This window comes from Pristiophorus japonicus, chromosome 2, assembly GCF_044704955.1.
Source record: "Pristiophorus japonicus isolate sPriJap1 chromosome 2, sPriJap1.hap1, whole genome shotgun sequence".
Classification (NCBI taxonomy): Eukaryota; Metazoa; Chordata; class Chondrichthyes; family Pristiophoridae; genus Pristiophorus; species Pristiophorus japonicus.
This window is the reverse complement of record NC_091978.1, coordinates 87,271,178-87,287,886: the sequence shown is the minus strand read 5'-3', so window position 1 is coordinate 87,287,886 and position 16,709 is coordinate 87,271,178. Positions and strand designations below refer to the sequence as shown.

Genomic DNA, 16,709 nt, shown 5'->3' with positions numbered 1-16,709 from the left:
AACTCTGAAGTGGCCAACAAAGAATAGCAATAATTATTAACATTACAATGTATACAATATTTTGCCAGATACAGAAGTTAGAGTTGCTAATCTGCACAATCAATTGTTAGTAATTAATATTTAATTCTTTGCCAGCATTACTCAGCAGAATATAAACTGCATCTTTATTGATTTTCCTTTGTAACTCAAGAAAGCTTATTAAATGGTTTCATTTTTTTAAACCAATAGTACAGAAGATACTGCAAACAGAACATTATAATTCCAGTTCAAAGGTTATTAAACTTCATCCGCCAGTTTACAGGCAATGGATTTTTAATGTATTTTCATAAGAGTGCGACGTGTTCATTTAAAAAAAAATTGTCCCTACTTTTTTTAAACACCTAAACTTAAATTGGGGTCAGAGATCAACTGGCAGCAACGAGCTGGTTCAGACAACCACAACATGTGAGAGCTTGTGATTGTGAAAGATTTGCGAAGAAAATGTAATACATTTTTAAAGTTAGTTCAAAAATTGTTTAAATTCTTCAAAAGTTTTTCTTTAGGCATTTTCAAAAATGATAGAACTAAAAGAAAAATACCGAGCATTTTATTGGCACAACTGTACATTTTTTACTTGTAACAAGCACCAGTGAAAAAGGGGCCAGAAGCCCAGGTGCACCTTATGTGTGAATTTGTGTTCTATATAAAGGGCCTGAAATTGCACAGGGACTCTCCAGGTCTCCTGCTGTAACTCTGGTTGGAACCCTCAGGGAAACAGTCGCTTTCAGCCGTTTAAGTTGTTCCTATGGGGATTCTACCAGCCTCCTTGTGAAGTTTCAATAGGAGAGTAGGGGAACCCCAATAGCCAAACAGTTTTACAAAAACAGACCTCAGTGATTTTGTTTTGCATCTAATCTGCACTATATTACATCAGAAAAGATGCATATTATCTGTGAGCATGCGTTAAAGGAGTAATTTTTTTACGCCCTGCTGACAGCACAGAGACTCACGAGACACGTGCCGGGTCAGACAGATAGCTTATAAAACTAGAGACGCAATACTCCTGCCAGCACTACATCTCCTGATGTTCCGCGTCAGCAATCGAATCTCAGAATACTAATTCAACATTATGCTAGTCCTTCCACTACAACAACAACTTGCATTTATATAGCACATTTATTGAACTTGTATTTATATAGTAGTAAAACGTCCCAAGGCGCTTCACAGGAGTGTTAGCAAAAAAAGTGACACCGAGCCACATAAGGAGATACAAGGGCAGATGACCAAAAGCTTGGTCAAAGAGGCAGGTTTTAAGGAGCGTCTTAAAAGAGGAAAGAGAGGTAGAGAGACAGAGAGGTTTAGAGAGAGAGTTCCAGATATTAGGGCCTTGGCAATTGAAGGCACAGCCATCAGTGGTGGAGCAATTAAAATCGGGGATGCTCAAAAGAGCAGAATTAGAGGAGGGCAGATTTCTCAGAGGTTTGTAGGGCTGGAGGGGGTTACAGAGATAGGGAGGGGTGAGGCAATGGAGGGATTTGAAAACAAGGATGAGAATTTTAAAATCGAGGCATTGCTTAACCAGGAGCCAATGTAGGTCAGCGAGCACAGGGGTGATGGGTGAATGGGACTTGATGCAAGTTAAGACACGGGCAGCTGAGTTTTAGATGACCTCAAATTTACGTGGCATAGAAGTGGGAGGCCAGCCAGGAGTACACTGGAATAGTGAAGTCTAGAGGTAACAAAGGCATAGATGAGGGTTTCAGCAGCAAGACAGGGGCAGATGTTACAGAGGTGGAAATAGGCGGTCTTAGTGATGGAGCGCATATGTGGTTGGAAGTTCATTTCAGGGTCAAATATTACACCAAGCTTTCAAACAGTCTGGTTCAGCCTCAGAGGGAGGGGGATGGAATTGGTGGCTAGGGATCGGAGTTTGTGACGGGGACCAAAGACAAGCACTAGAGACCACAAGCACTGAAATCAGTGAGTTAAATGCACTTACAAGAAACTCAGGAAGGCTGAATGACAAAGTGGGTTAAGCATATTGGCATTTAATTTCTAGGAAGGTGGTGCAATTCCAATCCGGACAGGTGCCGAGAACGTTTCCTCTCTATGTCAGCCTTAAGGACCTATGTGAAATGAGTTTGTAAAGCCTTAACCCAAATCTTCGCAGGCGTAAGTCCAGAATACAAAATAGCTTATAACTGAATGCTGAGGTCACAGCAAAGGCATTTGGAATGGTATGGAAATGGAAGTGGGTGCACTTCTTCATCTAAAGCTGAATCAGCTGACATTCAGTACCGTATACCGCCCATTTACAATGTGCAAATATATGTTGACCATAGTAAATCCTGGTAATCTAAATTAAACAGAAGTGGGCTAATGGGCCTTTACTCACATTACTATCAATTTGAAGTTAATGCTATGATACTACTTTCATTTACATAATGCTTTATGGTTGCCAACCCTACAGGTCTCCGGGAATGAAGGATTAATCTCCTGGATACTGCTGTGAGACACCCAGAAGAAAAATCATAGGGGAATTAAAAATAAAATTGTGTGGTTTCTTTTCATTTTCTGCAAAGGGATATAGACAGGCTAAGTGAGTGGGCAAAAATTTGGCAGATGGAGTATAATGTGGGCAAATGTGAGGTTATCCACTTTGGCAGAAAAAATAGAAAAGCAAATTATAATTTAAATGGTGAAAAATTGCAAAGTGCTGCAGTACAGAGGGACCTGGTGGTCCTTGTGCATGAAACACAAAAAGTTAGTATGCAGGTACAGCAAGTAATCAGGAAGGCAAATGGAATGTCGGCCTTTATTGCAAGGGGGATAGAGTATAAGAGCAGAGAAGTCCTGCTACAACTGTACAGGGTATTGGTGAGGCCATACCTAGAGTACTGTGCACAGTTTTGGTCTCCGTATTTAATGAAGGCTGCATTGGTGGCTGTTCAGAGAAGGTTCACTAGGTTGATTCCAGCGATGAGGGGGTTGACTTATGAAGATAGGTTGAGTAGTTTGGGCCTATACACAATGGAGTTCAGAAGAATGAGAGGTGATCTTATTGAAACATATAAGATAATGAGGAGGCTTGACAAGGTGGATGCAGAGAGGATATTTCTACATATAGGGGAAACAAAAACTAGGGGACATAGTCTCAGAATAAGGGGTCGCCCATTTAAGGAATTTCTTCTCTCAGACGGTTGTAAATCTATGGAATTCTCTGCCCCAGAGAGCTGTGGAGGCTGGGTCATTGAATATATTTAAGGTGGAGATAAACAGATTTTTGAGTGATAAGGGAATAAAGGGTTATGGGGAGCGGGCAGGGAAGTGGAGCTGAGTCCATGATCTTATTGAATGGCGGAGCAGGCTCGAGGGGCTAAATGGCCTACTCCTGCTCCTATTCCTTATGTTCTTTGAAAATGTTCTTTGAAAAGTTTGACAGGGCAGGGCAGGGCGGTTGGAGGTGGGACGAGATTTGATGTAACCTCCAGGAATATATCTAACTAGACTTGGCAACCCTAACGCAAATGCAGCAGCCATTCTGTTCCAATAATCTGCCACAACAAATCATGAAATGAATTGGCAGCTATTCATCTCAATTATGAAATGGCATCGTGGATTGAGGACAGTGTACACTGTCAAGTCGTCATCTGCAAAAGCATGCTTCCAATATGCTTAAAAATCTCCAAAGAAAAATAAAATATGTTATCAAAAATACCAGCTATCAGGGAGGAAAGATTTCTTTAAAGATCCATTGTAATGAGAGGTCCTTTTGTCCTCTGTATCTAAACAAAACTCCACTGCACTGATATGCATGCCAAAAATGCACACATATCTCATCATGTGTGTAATTCTAGAAATACAAAATGGCACTTACATCTCCAAAACGCTCAGCAACAAAATTCATCCTTGGGTGCTCTGCACAATCTCAAAGCATGAGTCTTTATTAGACTCAACAAATTTTGTCTCAGATTTCTGTTTGCACTGCTGTCTTCAATTGTTACTTGTCACTTGGAGTTAATTTTGAAGTCGGCACCCCGTGAAATTCAACAAGAATTTCATCTGCAGGTGCTATGGTGGTGCTGAGTGTTAGCACAATAATGCTCAGTGCCTTGGGCTGGGGAAAGACTTGGGTTTGATAATGGCTGCACTCAGTTCCCATTATGAAATAAGTCTAGCAGAAGCTCCAGCAGGGGATAGGGGAAATCAACTCCTGGTACAAGGCCAGCTAGATGAAGGAAGATGATACAGTTTTGTCATTGGCGTTTCAGTAAAATGTAGTGGTGGTTATGTGAAATTGTAATACTGGTGTCGATTTTAACTTGGGAGGGATCATTGCAAGGTGGGTGTTCAAAATGGTGAACACACCCGGAAGTCTGAAAGCTTGTGAGGCATCGGCCGAATCTAACTGCCGAATCTCATTTTAATATCTGAAATCAGTTCCCCGCCCAAAGCTAGCGGGAATGACATTAAGGTTGATGGATGGGAGTGGGATTCGGATCAGGAGGCGGCTACCACTGAGAATTCCAGCAAATGGTAGCCGACATAAAGCAACTGCTTGGGAGGGCTTCCAAACAGACACTGGTGTAGGGAGGGCAGGGGCAGGGGAGGCCCAAAGATTGCTTCTGGAGTTCAGGGCTCTTGCTCCTCCTAACCTTCAATTAATAAAAAATATTACTTAACTTGGCCTTTTCTGGCCACTCTCCTGCATCCTTTGATACCACACAGGCCTCTCCACCCACCCCCTCCCAGCTGCCCCCCCGCCCCCTCCCCACGCCCCGGAATCTTTGTTCAAATCACGTCACATGCCATTGATGAAATTCCCATGATATTTAGATTTAAATTAGGCCCAGGCTAAAGGGTAAAATACCGGTTGGTGGGAACGATGTGGCCTAGACAACCTCGTGCTGGCAAGAGATTCCAAACATCTCATCGAACCCGCCAAACTGGCAGAAGCCTGGTATAGCGAGTAAGATCATCGGGTGGAGTTTCAAATCAACCCTAATATGCCCATTTGAACTGTGAAAAATACGTGTCGGTTAATGGTGGTTGTGGTGATGATGGAAGAAATTTGAGATGGTGAATTAAGAGTATCATAAAAGAAGTGCATTACAAAATACAGGTACAACGTCCCAAATCCGGAATTCCAAAAACCGGAATTGTTCAAAAACCGGACATTTTTTAGAAAAGCGCATTGCAGATGGAGTCATCCGACGTGCGCTTGGTCCGAGCCTTGCCGAATGACCCACGACCTCGACCCACGTGTGACCCGACCCGACCTGACCCGACCCGATCTGACTCATGCTCTGTTTTAATGTCTGACCCGAAATCTGGAGAAATACGAAAATCGGCCCGGCCTCGTCCCCAAGTTTGCTGGAATTTGGACGTTGGATTTTCTTCTCTAAAATCTGGAAAAACCCAAAAACTGGCACGGCCTCTGTACCTGTATTAAAACTTAATAGGCCAGAATTTGCGGTTGCTATGGCAGCATTCTCTGAGAAATGGACAGCAATTTCGGGATTTGCATGCGCTAAATCCCGAACTTGCAATCCATCAACTTCTGATTTGACAGATGATCTGCACCGATGGAGAAATCCTAATTGTTGGCGCAGAGTTGGAATAATTGTTCACCGACTGCCCAACAATTACAAATGAAAATTTTACGGCTGACAACGTAAAAGGATACCTCCTGACAAATCCATGTAATTTTAAAAGCAGTATGAGGCCGGAAATGGAAGCATTTTAGGATTTTGTCCATGAAAATTTCAGAGGAAGCAGTTGCTACATTGAGGGTTTATTTTTTTTGGAACAATCTGGAATATAAGCTTCAAAGAATCCATACAGAAAGTGGAGGAAAGGTGGGGGGGAACCCTCATTACTAGAGCCTTCTAGGATTTAATGCGCAAAAACATCTATGATCATAAATAAATGAGAGACCTTCTGTTTGCTGATTGGAGCACCGGCCCACATGATCCCAGGTACGCTTACCCACACAGTGTGCCCCGGGATCCGTGGGCCACTATGCTGCCCTCTACTACGCAAGTGTGCATTCCATTCGGATACCGGCAGCGTAATCCATAGTTACACTGCTGACTGCAAAATACAGACCATTGGCTTAAGTGCAATTTATTCCGATCATGTATTGATACCAATATGGTCTAGTAATAACACTGAGACAAAAATATAAAAATAGAGAAAAACTGCCAAAAATAATGTTCAGCAAAATATTTTTTTAAATTCCACAAGTATCAAAAAACAGAGACTAGCCCAAAATGCTCTCTGCAAACCATCCAACCAGCTACTAATAAAATTCTCACTTAGTAATAGGAGTAGATTCTACTCACATTCCAACCATACTCCATTCTGAGGATGTTGGCATTCAATGATTAATTCTTTCCTGCATATATTGCATTTCAGTTGTTCCATTGCTGTTTGGAACCAGATGCAGAGGAGACCGAGGATGGTACAACAATGTACAACGGAGAATAGAACCGCATGAAGACAGGGGAGTGATTTCCAATTGGAGTGTAAACAGCTCAACACCTGACACCATTGAAACCCATGATGCAAAGGGGCTACAATTATTGAATTGTTTGTACCCGCACTTAATCCTGTGAAAGAGAACTACAGACAAGCACTTGGGTTTGTAACATCTACTTTAATTTCCTTTAGCAGAATAGGATCAGGGCCTGGATTTTTTAAGTGAGAGCATGGGCCTTGCACTGTTTTTTGGTAGGGTTACCAACTCTGGGTGGATGGATTCCTGGAGCTTTTATTACATGACCTCGCACCGCCAAACATCCCACCCAGTCAAACTGCCTCTTATCCCATCTCCTCTATTTTATAACAAATAAGAACATAAGAAATGGGAGCAAGGGTAGGTCACTTGGCCCTTCGAGCCTGCCCTGCTATTCAACAAGACCATGGCTGATCTTTTACCTCAACTCCGCCTTACCACACTATCCCCATATCTCTTAATTCCCTTAGTTCCCCAAAATGTATCGACCTCTGTCTTGAATATACTCAATGACTGAGCATCCACAACTCATTGGGGTAGAGAATTCACGACCCTTTAAATGAAGAAATCGCTCCTCATCTCAGTCCTAAATGGCTGACCCCTTATTCTGAGACTGTGACCCCGTGTTCTAGATTCCCCAGCCAGACGAAAAATTTTCTCAGCATTAACCTTGTCAAATCAAAGTGTTCAAAGAAAATGAGAAAAGCACATAATTGTTTTTAATGCCCCTATGATTTTTGTCTTACGTTGTTTGCAGCAGTGTCCAGGAGATTATTCTTTAATCCCTGGAGATTCCAGGACAAACCCTAGGGTGGGGGATGTAGAGGGCGTGGGGGGGGGGGGGGGGGGGGGGCGCTGGCACCCCCTAGCCACACAATGCGGCCTCTTCTGGTGGGGGCTGGTCAAATACGCCCCCACACAACAAAGGTCAGATTTCCATGGCATGCTCTGATTCCACAAGCTTTGACAGGGTCAATGGCAGCGGATAGACGAGGGCACTGCCTGCCATTTACATAGGGATGCGCTTTCCTATATTTATGGGCCCTTTTCAGCGGTGTCTACGTAGCATCATTCCTTACAATAAATTTATGAATTAGACTTTACCCTATGTAATCCTGACTGAAATAAACCAGTATTCTAGCTGTCTACATTCCAAGACTTTCCATTAAAAGGCAAGGAGAATGATGAGAGACATTGCTTCAAATATAGAGGCCAGCAGGAGAAACACAGGGCACAGAGACTGTTAACACAGAAGAGAGAACAGAGAAAATCAGAGGAGGCAGAGCCTGTGGTTTTGTCTCCCTACAATGATTATTATAAAGGACAACAATACTGCAGAAAAATACAATCACGATTCAAATCTATTTTAAAATTATAATGAGTTGAAGTCTCTCCAAAGACCACTTGACATCAGATAGCAATATATTCCATTCCATTTCCACTAGCCAAAAACAGAGTATAAAATTAAGCTACCTGAGTAGAATGTTCACTCTGCCTGGAGTCTGTCCTCCCAGTTTCTGAGAGTTGCGTTCTGTGGAGTGCTGTTGACAGAGTAGAGGTCCCATTAGCAAGCTGCTCTTCCGGACCCTGGTCATCAGTTGCATTAGATTCTTTGGAGACACAATTAGGTTCGATCCCTTCCACTTTTGAACGCTCTGCCTCCATAGAGACGTGATATCCATTCTCTTGTTCAGAGTCACGACTCTCCCGACTATCTCGGTTGAGGGAAGAACGGGAGATGACACCAAACTTTCGAGTCCGTTTGCCATTCTGTGTGGGACTTCCGCTCAGATCCGAGATGTCGCTGCTTGCCCTGGGTTCAATGTTGCTGCCATTGGAAGGAGGAAGAGGGGCTTTGCGTTTAATCCGACGCAGCATGATCAGGTAGATACATCCGCCATTCCAGCACTGGTCAGCCAGGTAACTGCAATACAAACAGATTGCCTTCATCAGCTAAATGTTTAAATCTAGAATGGATTAAAATAAGCATTCTGTATTTAGTGGGGATGAAATTCTTCCTTTCACAAATTTAACAAAATAAGTCAGTGAATAAAAACAGGATACCCTAATTTGTGCCCATGCTGACTTTTCCATTATCAACAGGAAAAGTTTCATCTCCACACACAAGGGATCACAATCCTCTCCCTCCGAGAATGCATTTCAGGGATTCATGTCTGCATTCCCCACAATTTTTGATTCATTAAAATGAATGGACAGAAATTCTTGGGGAGTGTGCACCCATATTCTTGCCACATGTTCACAGTGTGTAAAGTTCCCCACCAGCAGCGCAATTTCATAAACGGTAAGAAAGATGCATAAAAGGATCAATGGCAGCCGATAGAAGAGGGCACTGCCTGCCATTTACACACTCCCAATAAGGAGCCACATGTGAAGGGATCATGGGTTAGAGACAGGTCTGCAACACCATAGCACCAATCCCATGTCTTTAATTTATTTTATACATTTACAGGCAACACCACTGCAATAAATGGCCACTACTTTATTTACTTAATAACATTTCGTGGTAAACCTCAGTTCAGCAACAACTTGCATTTATATAGCACCTTTAACTGTCCCAAGGCGCTACACAGGAGCGTTATCAGACAACAACATTTGGCAACGAGCCACATGAGATATTAGGACAAAACTTGGTCAAAGAGGTAAGTTTTAGAGCATCTTAAAGGATGGGAATGAGGTAGAGAGGTGGAAAGGTTTAGGCAGGGAATTTCAGAGGTTAGAGCCTAGAGAGCTGAAGGCATGGTTGTCAATGATGGGGCAATGGAAATCATAGATGCACAAGTGGCCAAAATTGGAGGAATGCAGAGTTTTCAGAGGGTTGTAGAGCTGGAGAAGGTTACAGAGATAGAGAGGGGCGAGGCCATGGAAAGATTTGAACATATGGATGAGAATATTAAACTCGAGGCATTGCTGAACCAGGAGCCAATGGAGGTCAGCGAGCACAAGGGTTCTTGTGTGAATGGGACTTGGTGTGAATTAGGATATAGGCAGAAGAGTTTTGAATGAGCTCAATATTACGGAGGTTGGAAGATGGGAGGCCTCCAGAGTTCCTCCGACATCTCATCTGCAGCATGACTGGAGGTCCACTAGTATTTAAAAGAAACAATAAAGGAGTATTTAAACTTCTCAAGTGCTCCAAGTTCAGAAGTAGATCTACCTTTCACCAAATACAATTATTGGCTCAATTGGTAGCACTAACGCTTTTCAGCCAGAAGGCTGTGGGTTCAAGCCCCATTCAGGACATGAGCACATAATCTATAGAGACTCATACTACAGTTAAGGACTGAGGGAGTGTTGCCTTCTTGGAAATGTCACCTTTCAGATAAGATGTTAAGCTGAGATCTTGTCTGTTTTGAGGATGCAAAAGATCTCATGGCATTATTTGCAGGAGAGCAAAGAGTACGCTTGTTGTCTAGGCAAAATTTCTTGCTCAACCAGCAACACCAGAAACATATTATCTGGTGGTTCATTCGCTTGCTGTTTGTGGGAGCATAGTGTGTGCAAATTGGTGCTGCATTTCCTTACATAGCATTCACTGTACTTCAATGGTATTGCATTGAATGTAAAGATCTTTGGGATGTATTGATGACTAGAGCCAGAAATTTCCTCCCAGCTGCTCATGCTCTGCCATAGTAACTTCACTAGAAATGTGGCAGAAATCCTGTTCAATCGTGAAAATAGGGTTTCTACTGCACCTCTGGAGACGCTACAGCAGTGAAGCAGGAACAGCTCTGAGGAAATTTCCCCGTGGTGAAGTGCTATACAAATGCAAGCTTGTTTTCCTTAAAATGATCCTGAAAGTTATCTGATAAACAGTCCTAGTAACAGGTTCTGATTATACAAAGGAGAGGAATTGCTTCTCTCTCTCGTACTCTGCTCACACTGCTCGATACTCACAGTTGTTAGTCTATTCCCGACATTGGAATATCTATCTAGAGACAAAACACAGTCCGACACAATTGGGGTAACTGTAGAGAATCTGTCTCACAGGTGATCCTTTACCTCCCACTAAATGGGCAAGCAATCCAACCCCTACACTGCAAATGTATGTATTTTTCAAAAATCAGCATGAGTTAATTCAAAACATCTGCATGGTTTTTTTTTGTTAAAGAATTAGGAACTATTTGTTTTTTGAAATAAAACTTCCCCCGGATAATATATTTACACATGTAAGGACAGATGTTCTGTCTTTACTTTGCTAGAACATTTGCAATGACAGTCTGGCTCTCCTCCCTATGAGTATGACTGTCGTGGCTACACTTTGATATTGTTCTCTTCATTAAACTGATTAACTCAAGGTCTGGCCTGTAGTTAAATACTTAATTTTCTCCCACCCTGTGTTCTCTGCATGAGTCAACAAAAGTGGAAATCAGCTCTTTTCTTCTTAATTTGCATTAATTTCAGTAAACCCATTTTTGTAGCGGAGTACTAACCGTGAACAGATCATTCACAGATGTACATCACTCTTTGCTATTTTTACATTACAGGTGTTATTTTTTGATGAAACAGACAAAAAGTCCTGATATTGCTGGAGCTCTGCATAATTCCCATTGAGCCAACAAGCAGGACAATTGAATGCTACATTTTGAAAACTAAAAATGCCTTTAAAAATCTAGCAATAAAATGAGTTAATAACTAATAAGCTCCACTGTTTTCTTAGTGTTGCCTTGTAGGTGCAGCAGCTCCAATGCAGAACCACCAGTGTCTAATACTGAGAGGATGATTATGTTCACTTCAATGGACATTGCTCGAATGTGTAACCCACTAAATTGCATAAACGTATTGAGTCGCAACAACTCCCATCAAGGAATCTCTAGTATTTAAAATAACCTCTGTGATATATCACACAGATAATTCTAAGCACCTCATCAGCTCACTGTGCTAACAGTGAATTATTATAAGCTGCATTTGGCCACGAAGAAAACTATTCCCTCCTCCAACAAAATAGGTGCCACAATGCAATTTGATTAGTGCAAATGAAAATGCACATCTTACATGTCAAGCACTGTCAAAAAACTAGTACAGCCAGCAGAAAATTGTCACTTAAAGTAGTCGCACTGTATTTCATGATTGGTTTTTATCACTTCAGTTACCTTCTTCTCAAACTCGCCTCGTATTAAATACCTCGTACTAAACGCCGCTGATTGAGATTATGCAATCAGACAGGTTACCCATCAGTCAGCACTTTTACTACAATGTTACCATAGCTCACAGATAATTCACAAACACACACACACACATTATGCTAATAGCACTGATGAATATGTTTTTGTCTTACCTGCCTGCACATCAGTAAAGCAAATGCAACATTCATTTTTGAAAGAAGGAAAAGAGGTCTATCTTAAGAGAATGAAGTATCAAAGAAATAGTAACCAAATGAGTCAGCTTCTCTCCCTAAGCGAGCGAACGAGAGAGAGATGACAGGTGTTCAGAAAGCAGTACCCTGTGCTGAATCTCGCAGTGAAGCTCATGTACAGTCAAACGGAGTCCGTATAAAGGCTGCAGAGTATTAGCATTTGAAACACCACTTCTAACCTCCTCCAAACCCTTTACTCTTGTGGGCAGCAAACTGAATTAGAACGCTATGGACATTGGTTGGCCCAGGGCTAGCGCACTGTCAGAAGGCTTTTTGTAGATATTCAGTACACCAATTAAAATGTTACGCAGCCTCATGGAAAAGAATAACATTTTGCAAGCTTTTGCCTTGTGGGCTTCCTCGAGGCAGAGGTGGGAATGCAAACAAGAGAATAAACCATTTTACGTCTGTCAACAAACATATGGTTATATTTTTCAGATTCATTGGAATGTTTATGTAGAAGTGCTTATTCTAATATAAACAATAATTAATACAACTGAGAAAAAAAATTGCTTGATAGCATATTTCTGTTCTTTATTGGACTCAAATAACACTATGCGCAAATTGTGTGCTCGACTTAACTGTCAATGATGCAAACTTTTTCAGGTTGTCCCTTCAAATTTTAATTCTTCCCACGATACAATTGTCCTGGTTACCCTTATCCTTAGCAACACGCAGACGTAAAGCTGGACAAGGCCGAACTCTGATTATCCTATTAACTAGTTGGACATAAAGAAAACATTTGCAAAAATAATCCAGTGGCACAACTTTGTAAAAGCATGAACAGAACGATGTAGTGTCATGAGTGGGAACCACTTGCTTTGCAGAGCTTTATCTGTACTGTATTAAAGCTGCAGTGCCTCAAAAATGAGTTAGTGTGCTGTTACAACCTGGGGCTAGACTTTCCATTATTATCGCTATCGCCCAAAAATGGGCGATATTTCTGACGTTAGTGGTTGTTTTATTTTTCAGGATCACCGGAATAGCGCCCATTTTAAAAACTACTAGTTTCACCTTTTTAATTTGGGCGATAGCCTTAGCAGTGTGAAATAGGTGATAGGAATATATTCAATCGTGCAAGGCCGATGTTCATAGCAACAACTGTTCTGCGCATGTGCGTTTTTTTTATCAGTCAATTAACTTTTCCCACGATTCGGGGGGTCAGGAGTCATCAGGGAGGGAGAGAAAGAAGGAAGGTTGTGTCGAGGCAATGGAGATGGGACATGAGGAGTTGGGAGAGAGTGATGTTGCGGTGGTTGCAGGGAGAAGGAGGGCAAAAGCCTTTTCTGATGAAGCCAACGAAGCTCTGGTCCACGAGGTGGAGACTCGGTGGGGCCAATTAACCCAGGGTGGGTATGGGAAACCTCCCCCCCAGATAAACCAGCAAATATGGGCGGACATCGCCAAAGTGGTAACTTTGGCAGCCCATGACTTGAGAGTGCCGCAAGCGCTGGAACAGTCTGGTGGCACCTGCAAGAATAAGTATTAAATTATTCAATTTATAATTGTAATGATGCACTGACTCATTAATTAGAATGTAAATCTGCCAGATTGTAATTAAGCTGGGTAACCTTGGGTAGCAACCCTGTTAAGATTTAGATTGGGGTTGGAATTTGCGCCCCCAGGACTCTAACCCTGGGAGGGCAGGGCCCAGGACTCTAACCCTGGGAGGGCAGGGCCCAGGACTCCAACCCTGGGAGGGCAGAGCCCAGGACTCCAACCCTGGGAGGGCAGGGCCCAGGACTCCAACCCTGGGAGGGCAGGGCCCAGGACTCCAACCCTGGGAGGGCAGGGCCCAGGACTCCAACCCTGGGAGGGCAGGGCCCAGGACTCCAACCCTGGGAGGGCAGGGCCCAGGACTCCAACCCTGGGAGGGCAGGGCCCAGGACTCCAACCCTGGGAGGGCAGGGCCCAGGACTCTAACCCTGGGAGGGCAGAGCCCAGGACGCTAACCCTGGGAGGGCAGGGCCCAGGACTCTAACCCTGGGAGGGCAGGGCCCAGGACTCTAACCCTGGGAGGGCAGGGCCCAGGACTTCAACCCTGGGAGGGCAGGGCCCAGGACTCCAACCCTGGGAGGGCAGGGCCCAGGACTCCAACCCTGGGAGGGCAGGGCCCAGGACTCGAACCCTGGGAGGGCAGGGCCCAGGACTCGAACCCTGGGAGGGCAGGGCCCAGGACTCGAACCCTGGGAGGGCAGGGCCCAGGACTCGAACCCTGGGAGGGCAGGGCCCAGGACTCGAACCCTGGGAGGGCAGGGCCCAGGACTCGAACCCTGGGAGGGCAGGGCCCAGGACTCGAACCCTGGGAGGGCAGGGCCCAGGACTCGAACCCTGGGAGGGCAGGGCCCAGGACTCGAACCCTGGGAGGGCAGGGCCCAGGACTCTAACCTTGGGAGGGCAGGTGTCCCAGTCCGTGCAAATGTGCATTCGTAATCTGGCTGAGATGCCTTAAACTGAATCGACAGTATTATTATTTAAATGCTTTGATCGAAAATTGGGACTAAAGGAATGAGTGTAAACAGACAGACCGCAAACACTCGACATTTCTGCCACTTTAGTTTAGAAGGACAATTACTACATTTTATTACTGCTTGCGTGCTGGGAGCAACTCTTTAACTTGGGCACCATCTTTTTGGTTAGGTTGGTGGATGGGGGCATGACTGAGTGCTGAGGGGGCCGCTCAGCTTTGACCATACTGTGAGTCTTTCCGGCTGCTGTCAGTCACACAGTGACCCAGCCTGGACTGGGGGAGAGCTGCCCTGGCTCACTGTTTGCCCTGGGACACTTAGGACATTAGTTCCAGCCACACGGAGGTCTCCGAGCACAGCCCAGGGACACGGTACCCCCTCCCCTTATGGTCCAGTCATTGCCGAGCTCACCAGCAGTCCTGATTCCCACCCCTCGGGGACCTCCATCAATTGCAATAACCTGGCTCCATCCCCTTAGGCGGCGAATGGCATGGCCCATGGATGGGGCCTTTCCTGGCGAGGGAGTTAGTGTCACGCATAATTTCCTAACCACGATCTTATTAAATTTCTTCTCTGAACATAGATGTTATAACCATGCATCAATTGCATACAAACCGTATTAGCATATAACGTAAACGATGAATAGCATTGTGCGATGACTAATTGTGGATTACAATATCGATGTTTCCCTAATAGTACCTAGGCAATTAGCTTATGCTATGCTCTTGTCACATTTGCAGAAGAAGGTATCTAAGAATCGGGCAGATGCAGACGGACCGGAGGAGGGCCTGCAGATCTTTTTCAGTTAACCGACCTGGAGGAGCGTGCCTCAGCCCTTGTAGGGGCGCATAATTGTTCTGCCACCCGTGGTGATGCAGATCCCGTTGTTGCGCCACTGAGTAATGTGTAAACCAGTGGTAATTTAAAGTAATTTAATGCCATTTGATTATAATATATGAATGATGTAATGTTATGCATGCAGCTTCTGTACTCTTCTGTATTCTCATATTAATCATATGTAACGTCTCTCGTTCAAATTTATTGCGGTAGTGTTGCTCCTCGTACATATGCCTGTGCAGCGCAAGCATTTTCATGCCTACCCTTCTCTTCTACTAACCTCAATTATGTTTTCCAGCTCCCCAGGCTCAACGGGAAGCCCCTGGAGCATCACCCCAATTGCTGCAGGTCGTGCTGACCATGGGAGAAGAAGAAGATACAATCGAGGAGGATGATGAGCCTCAAGGGTCGGCTGCAGTACCTGCGGCCTTGTCATCCTCAATGGATGAAGTAGCGGGGCCAAGTGGCTTGCAGCAGGGCACTCCGAGTGGTCCAGTGCCCACACCGACCCCGCGGAGGTTGGGTCAGCGAGGTAAGCAAGCGCAGCGACGGGCAGATGTGAACCAGGACACAGTGTCTCTGTTGAGGGTGAGCGTCAACATTGGTCGAGAGCTTCTCCAAGCAATTGGTGGGTTGACCGGCAACATTGCCACACTATCTGCGCAAATCTCGGAAGACATGGCGCAGATGGTAGCGGCAATGTGGCGAATGGCTGATTCCGTCGATGCCATGCGGCAGGCGATGGTTAGGGATACGGCACTGCACCCCAAGGTGCCGTACCACCAACAACGTCGACAGATGCGAGTCAGGAGGAGGCAGTTTCTTCTGACTCAGAAGACATTTCTTTGATGTCATCTCCTCAGCCCCCTGAATTGAATCTGCCAACGTCACCCCCCACCCCCCCACCCGCCACCCCCCCACCCCCCCACCGCCACTGCAGCAGCCCTCGAGATGCTCTACTGCAAGACAACTTGGCCCCGTTACCAGGGATGAAAGTGCGAAAGGGGGGGCTTATGATCGGGGGGGGGGGGGTAAAGGTAGAGGAGGGAAGGTAGCGGGGAGGGGGGGGGTGGTCCTAATCTATTTTTATTAAAATTGTTGCCTGTGCTTATTGTTATTAAAAATTTGTTGAATGTTGTGGTGGTGGAAGGATGTTTTTGTAGTGTTATCGTTATTTAAAATTTATTGTTAGGTGAAAAATTTAATTGACAGTTGGAGGTGGGGGGGAGATGGGTGTTATAGTTTGTTGATCATTTTTTTAATATCTATTGTTAAATTATTAATTTTTTTTTAATGAACTTTACAATTGTTGTGCAGTGTCTTCTAATAATGTAAGGTTAAACATCAATACAAGGGTTGCAAACAATGGCTAGACCAGGCCAGAAAAGGATGAAACGTAACTCAACTGTAACCATCACCAAACTAACTTCATGCAAAGCGTTCCTTTATGAGCTGCTGACGCAACAGTCTTGCAGCTGCGTAACTACCACGGGGCTTTTTCCAGTGGTGTGGGGGGTGAGCGGTGGAGGCATGG

The 16,709-nt window shown here is 44.4% G+C and overlaps 1 protein-coding gene across 1 annotated transcript in view; it reads right to left on the bottom strand.

The window, feature by feature from the left end:
* pdzd2 (PDZ domain containing 2) overlaps positions 1-16,709 on the bottom strand; it is a 444,706-nt gene that overhangs the window by 240,081 nt on the left and 187,916 nt on the right. Inside the window, exon 2 of the mRNA XM_070868346.1 lies at positions 7,970-8,420. Coding sequence (XP_070724447.1) covers positions 7,970-8,420 — 451 coding nt within the window. The remainder of the gene's footprint in view (positions 1-7,969; positions 8,421-16,709) is intronic.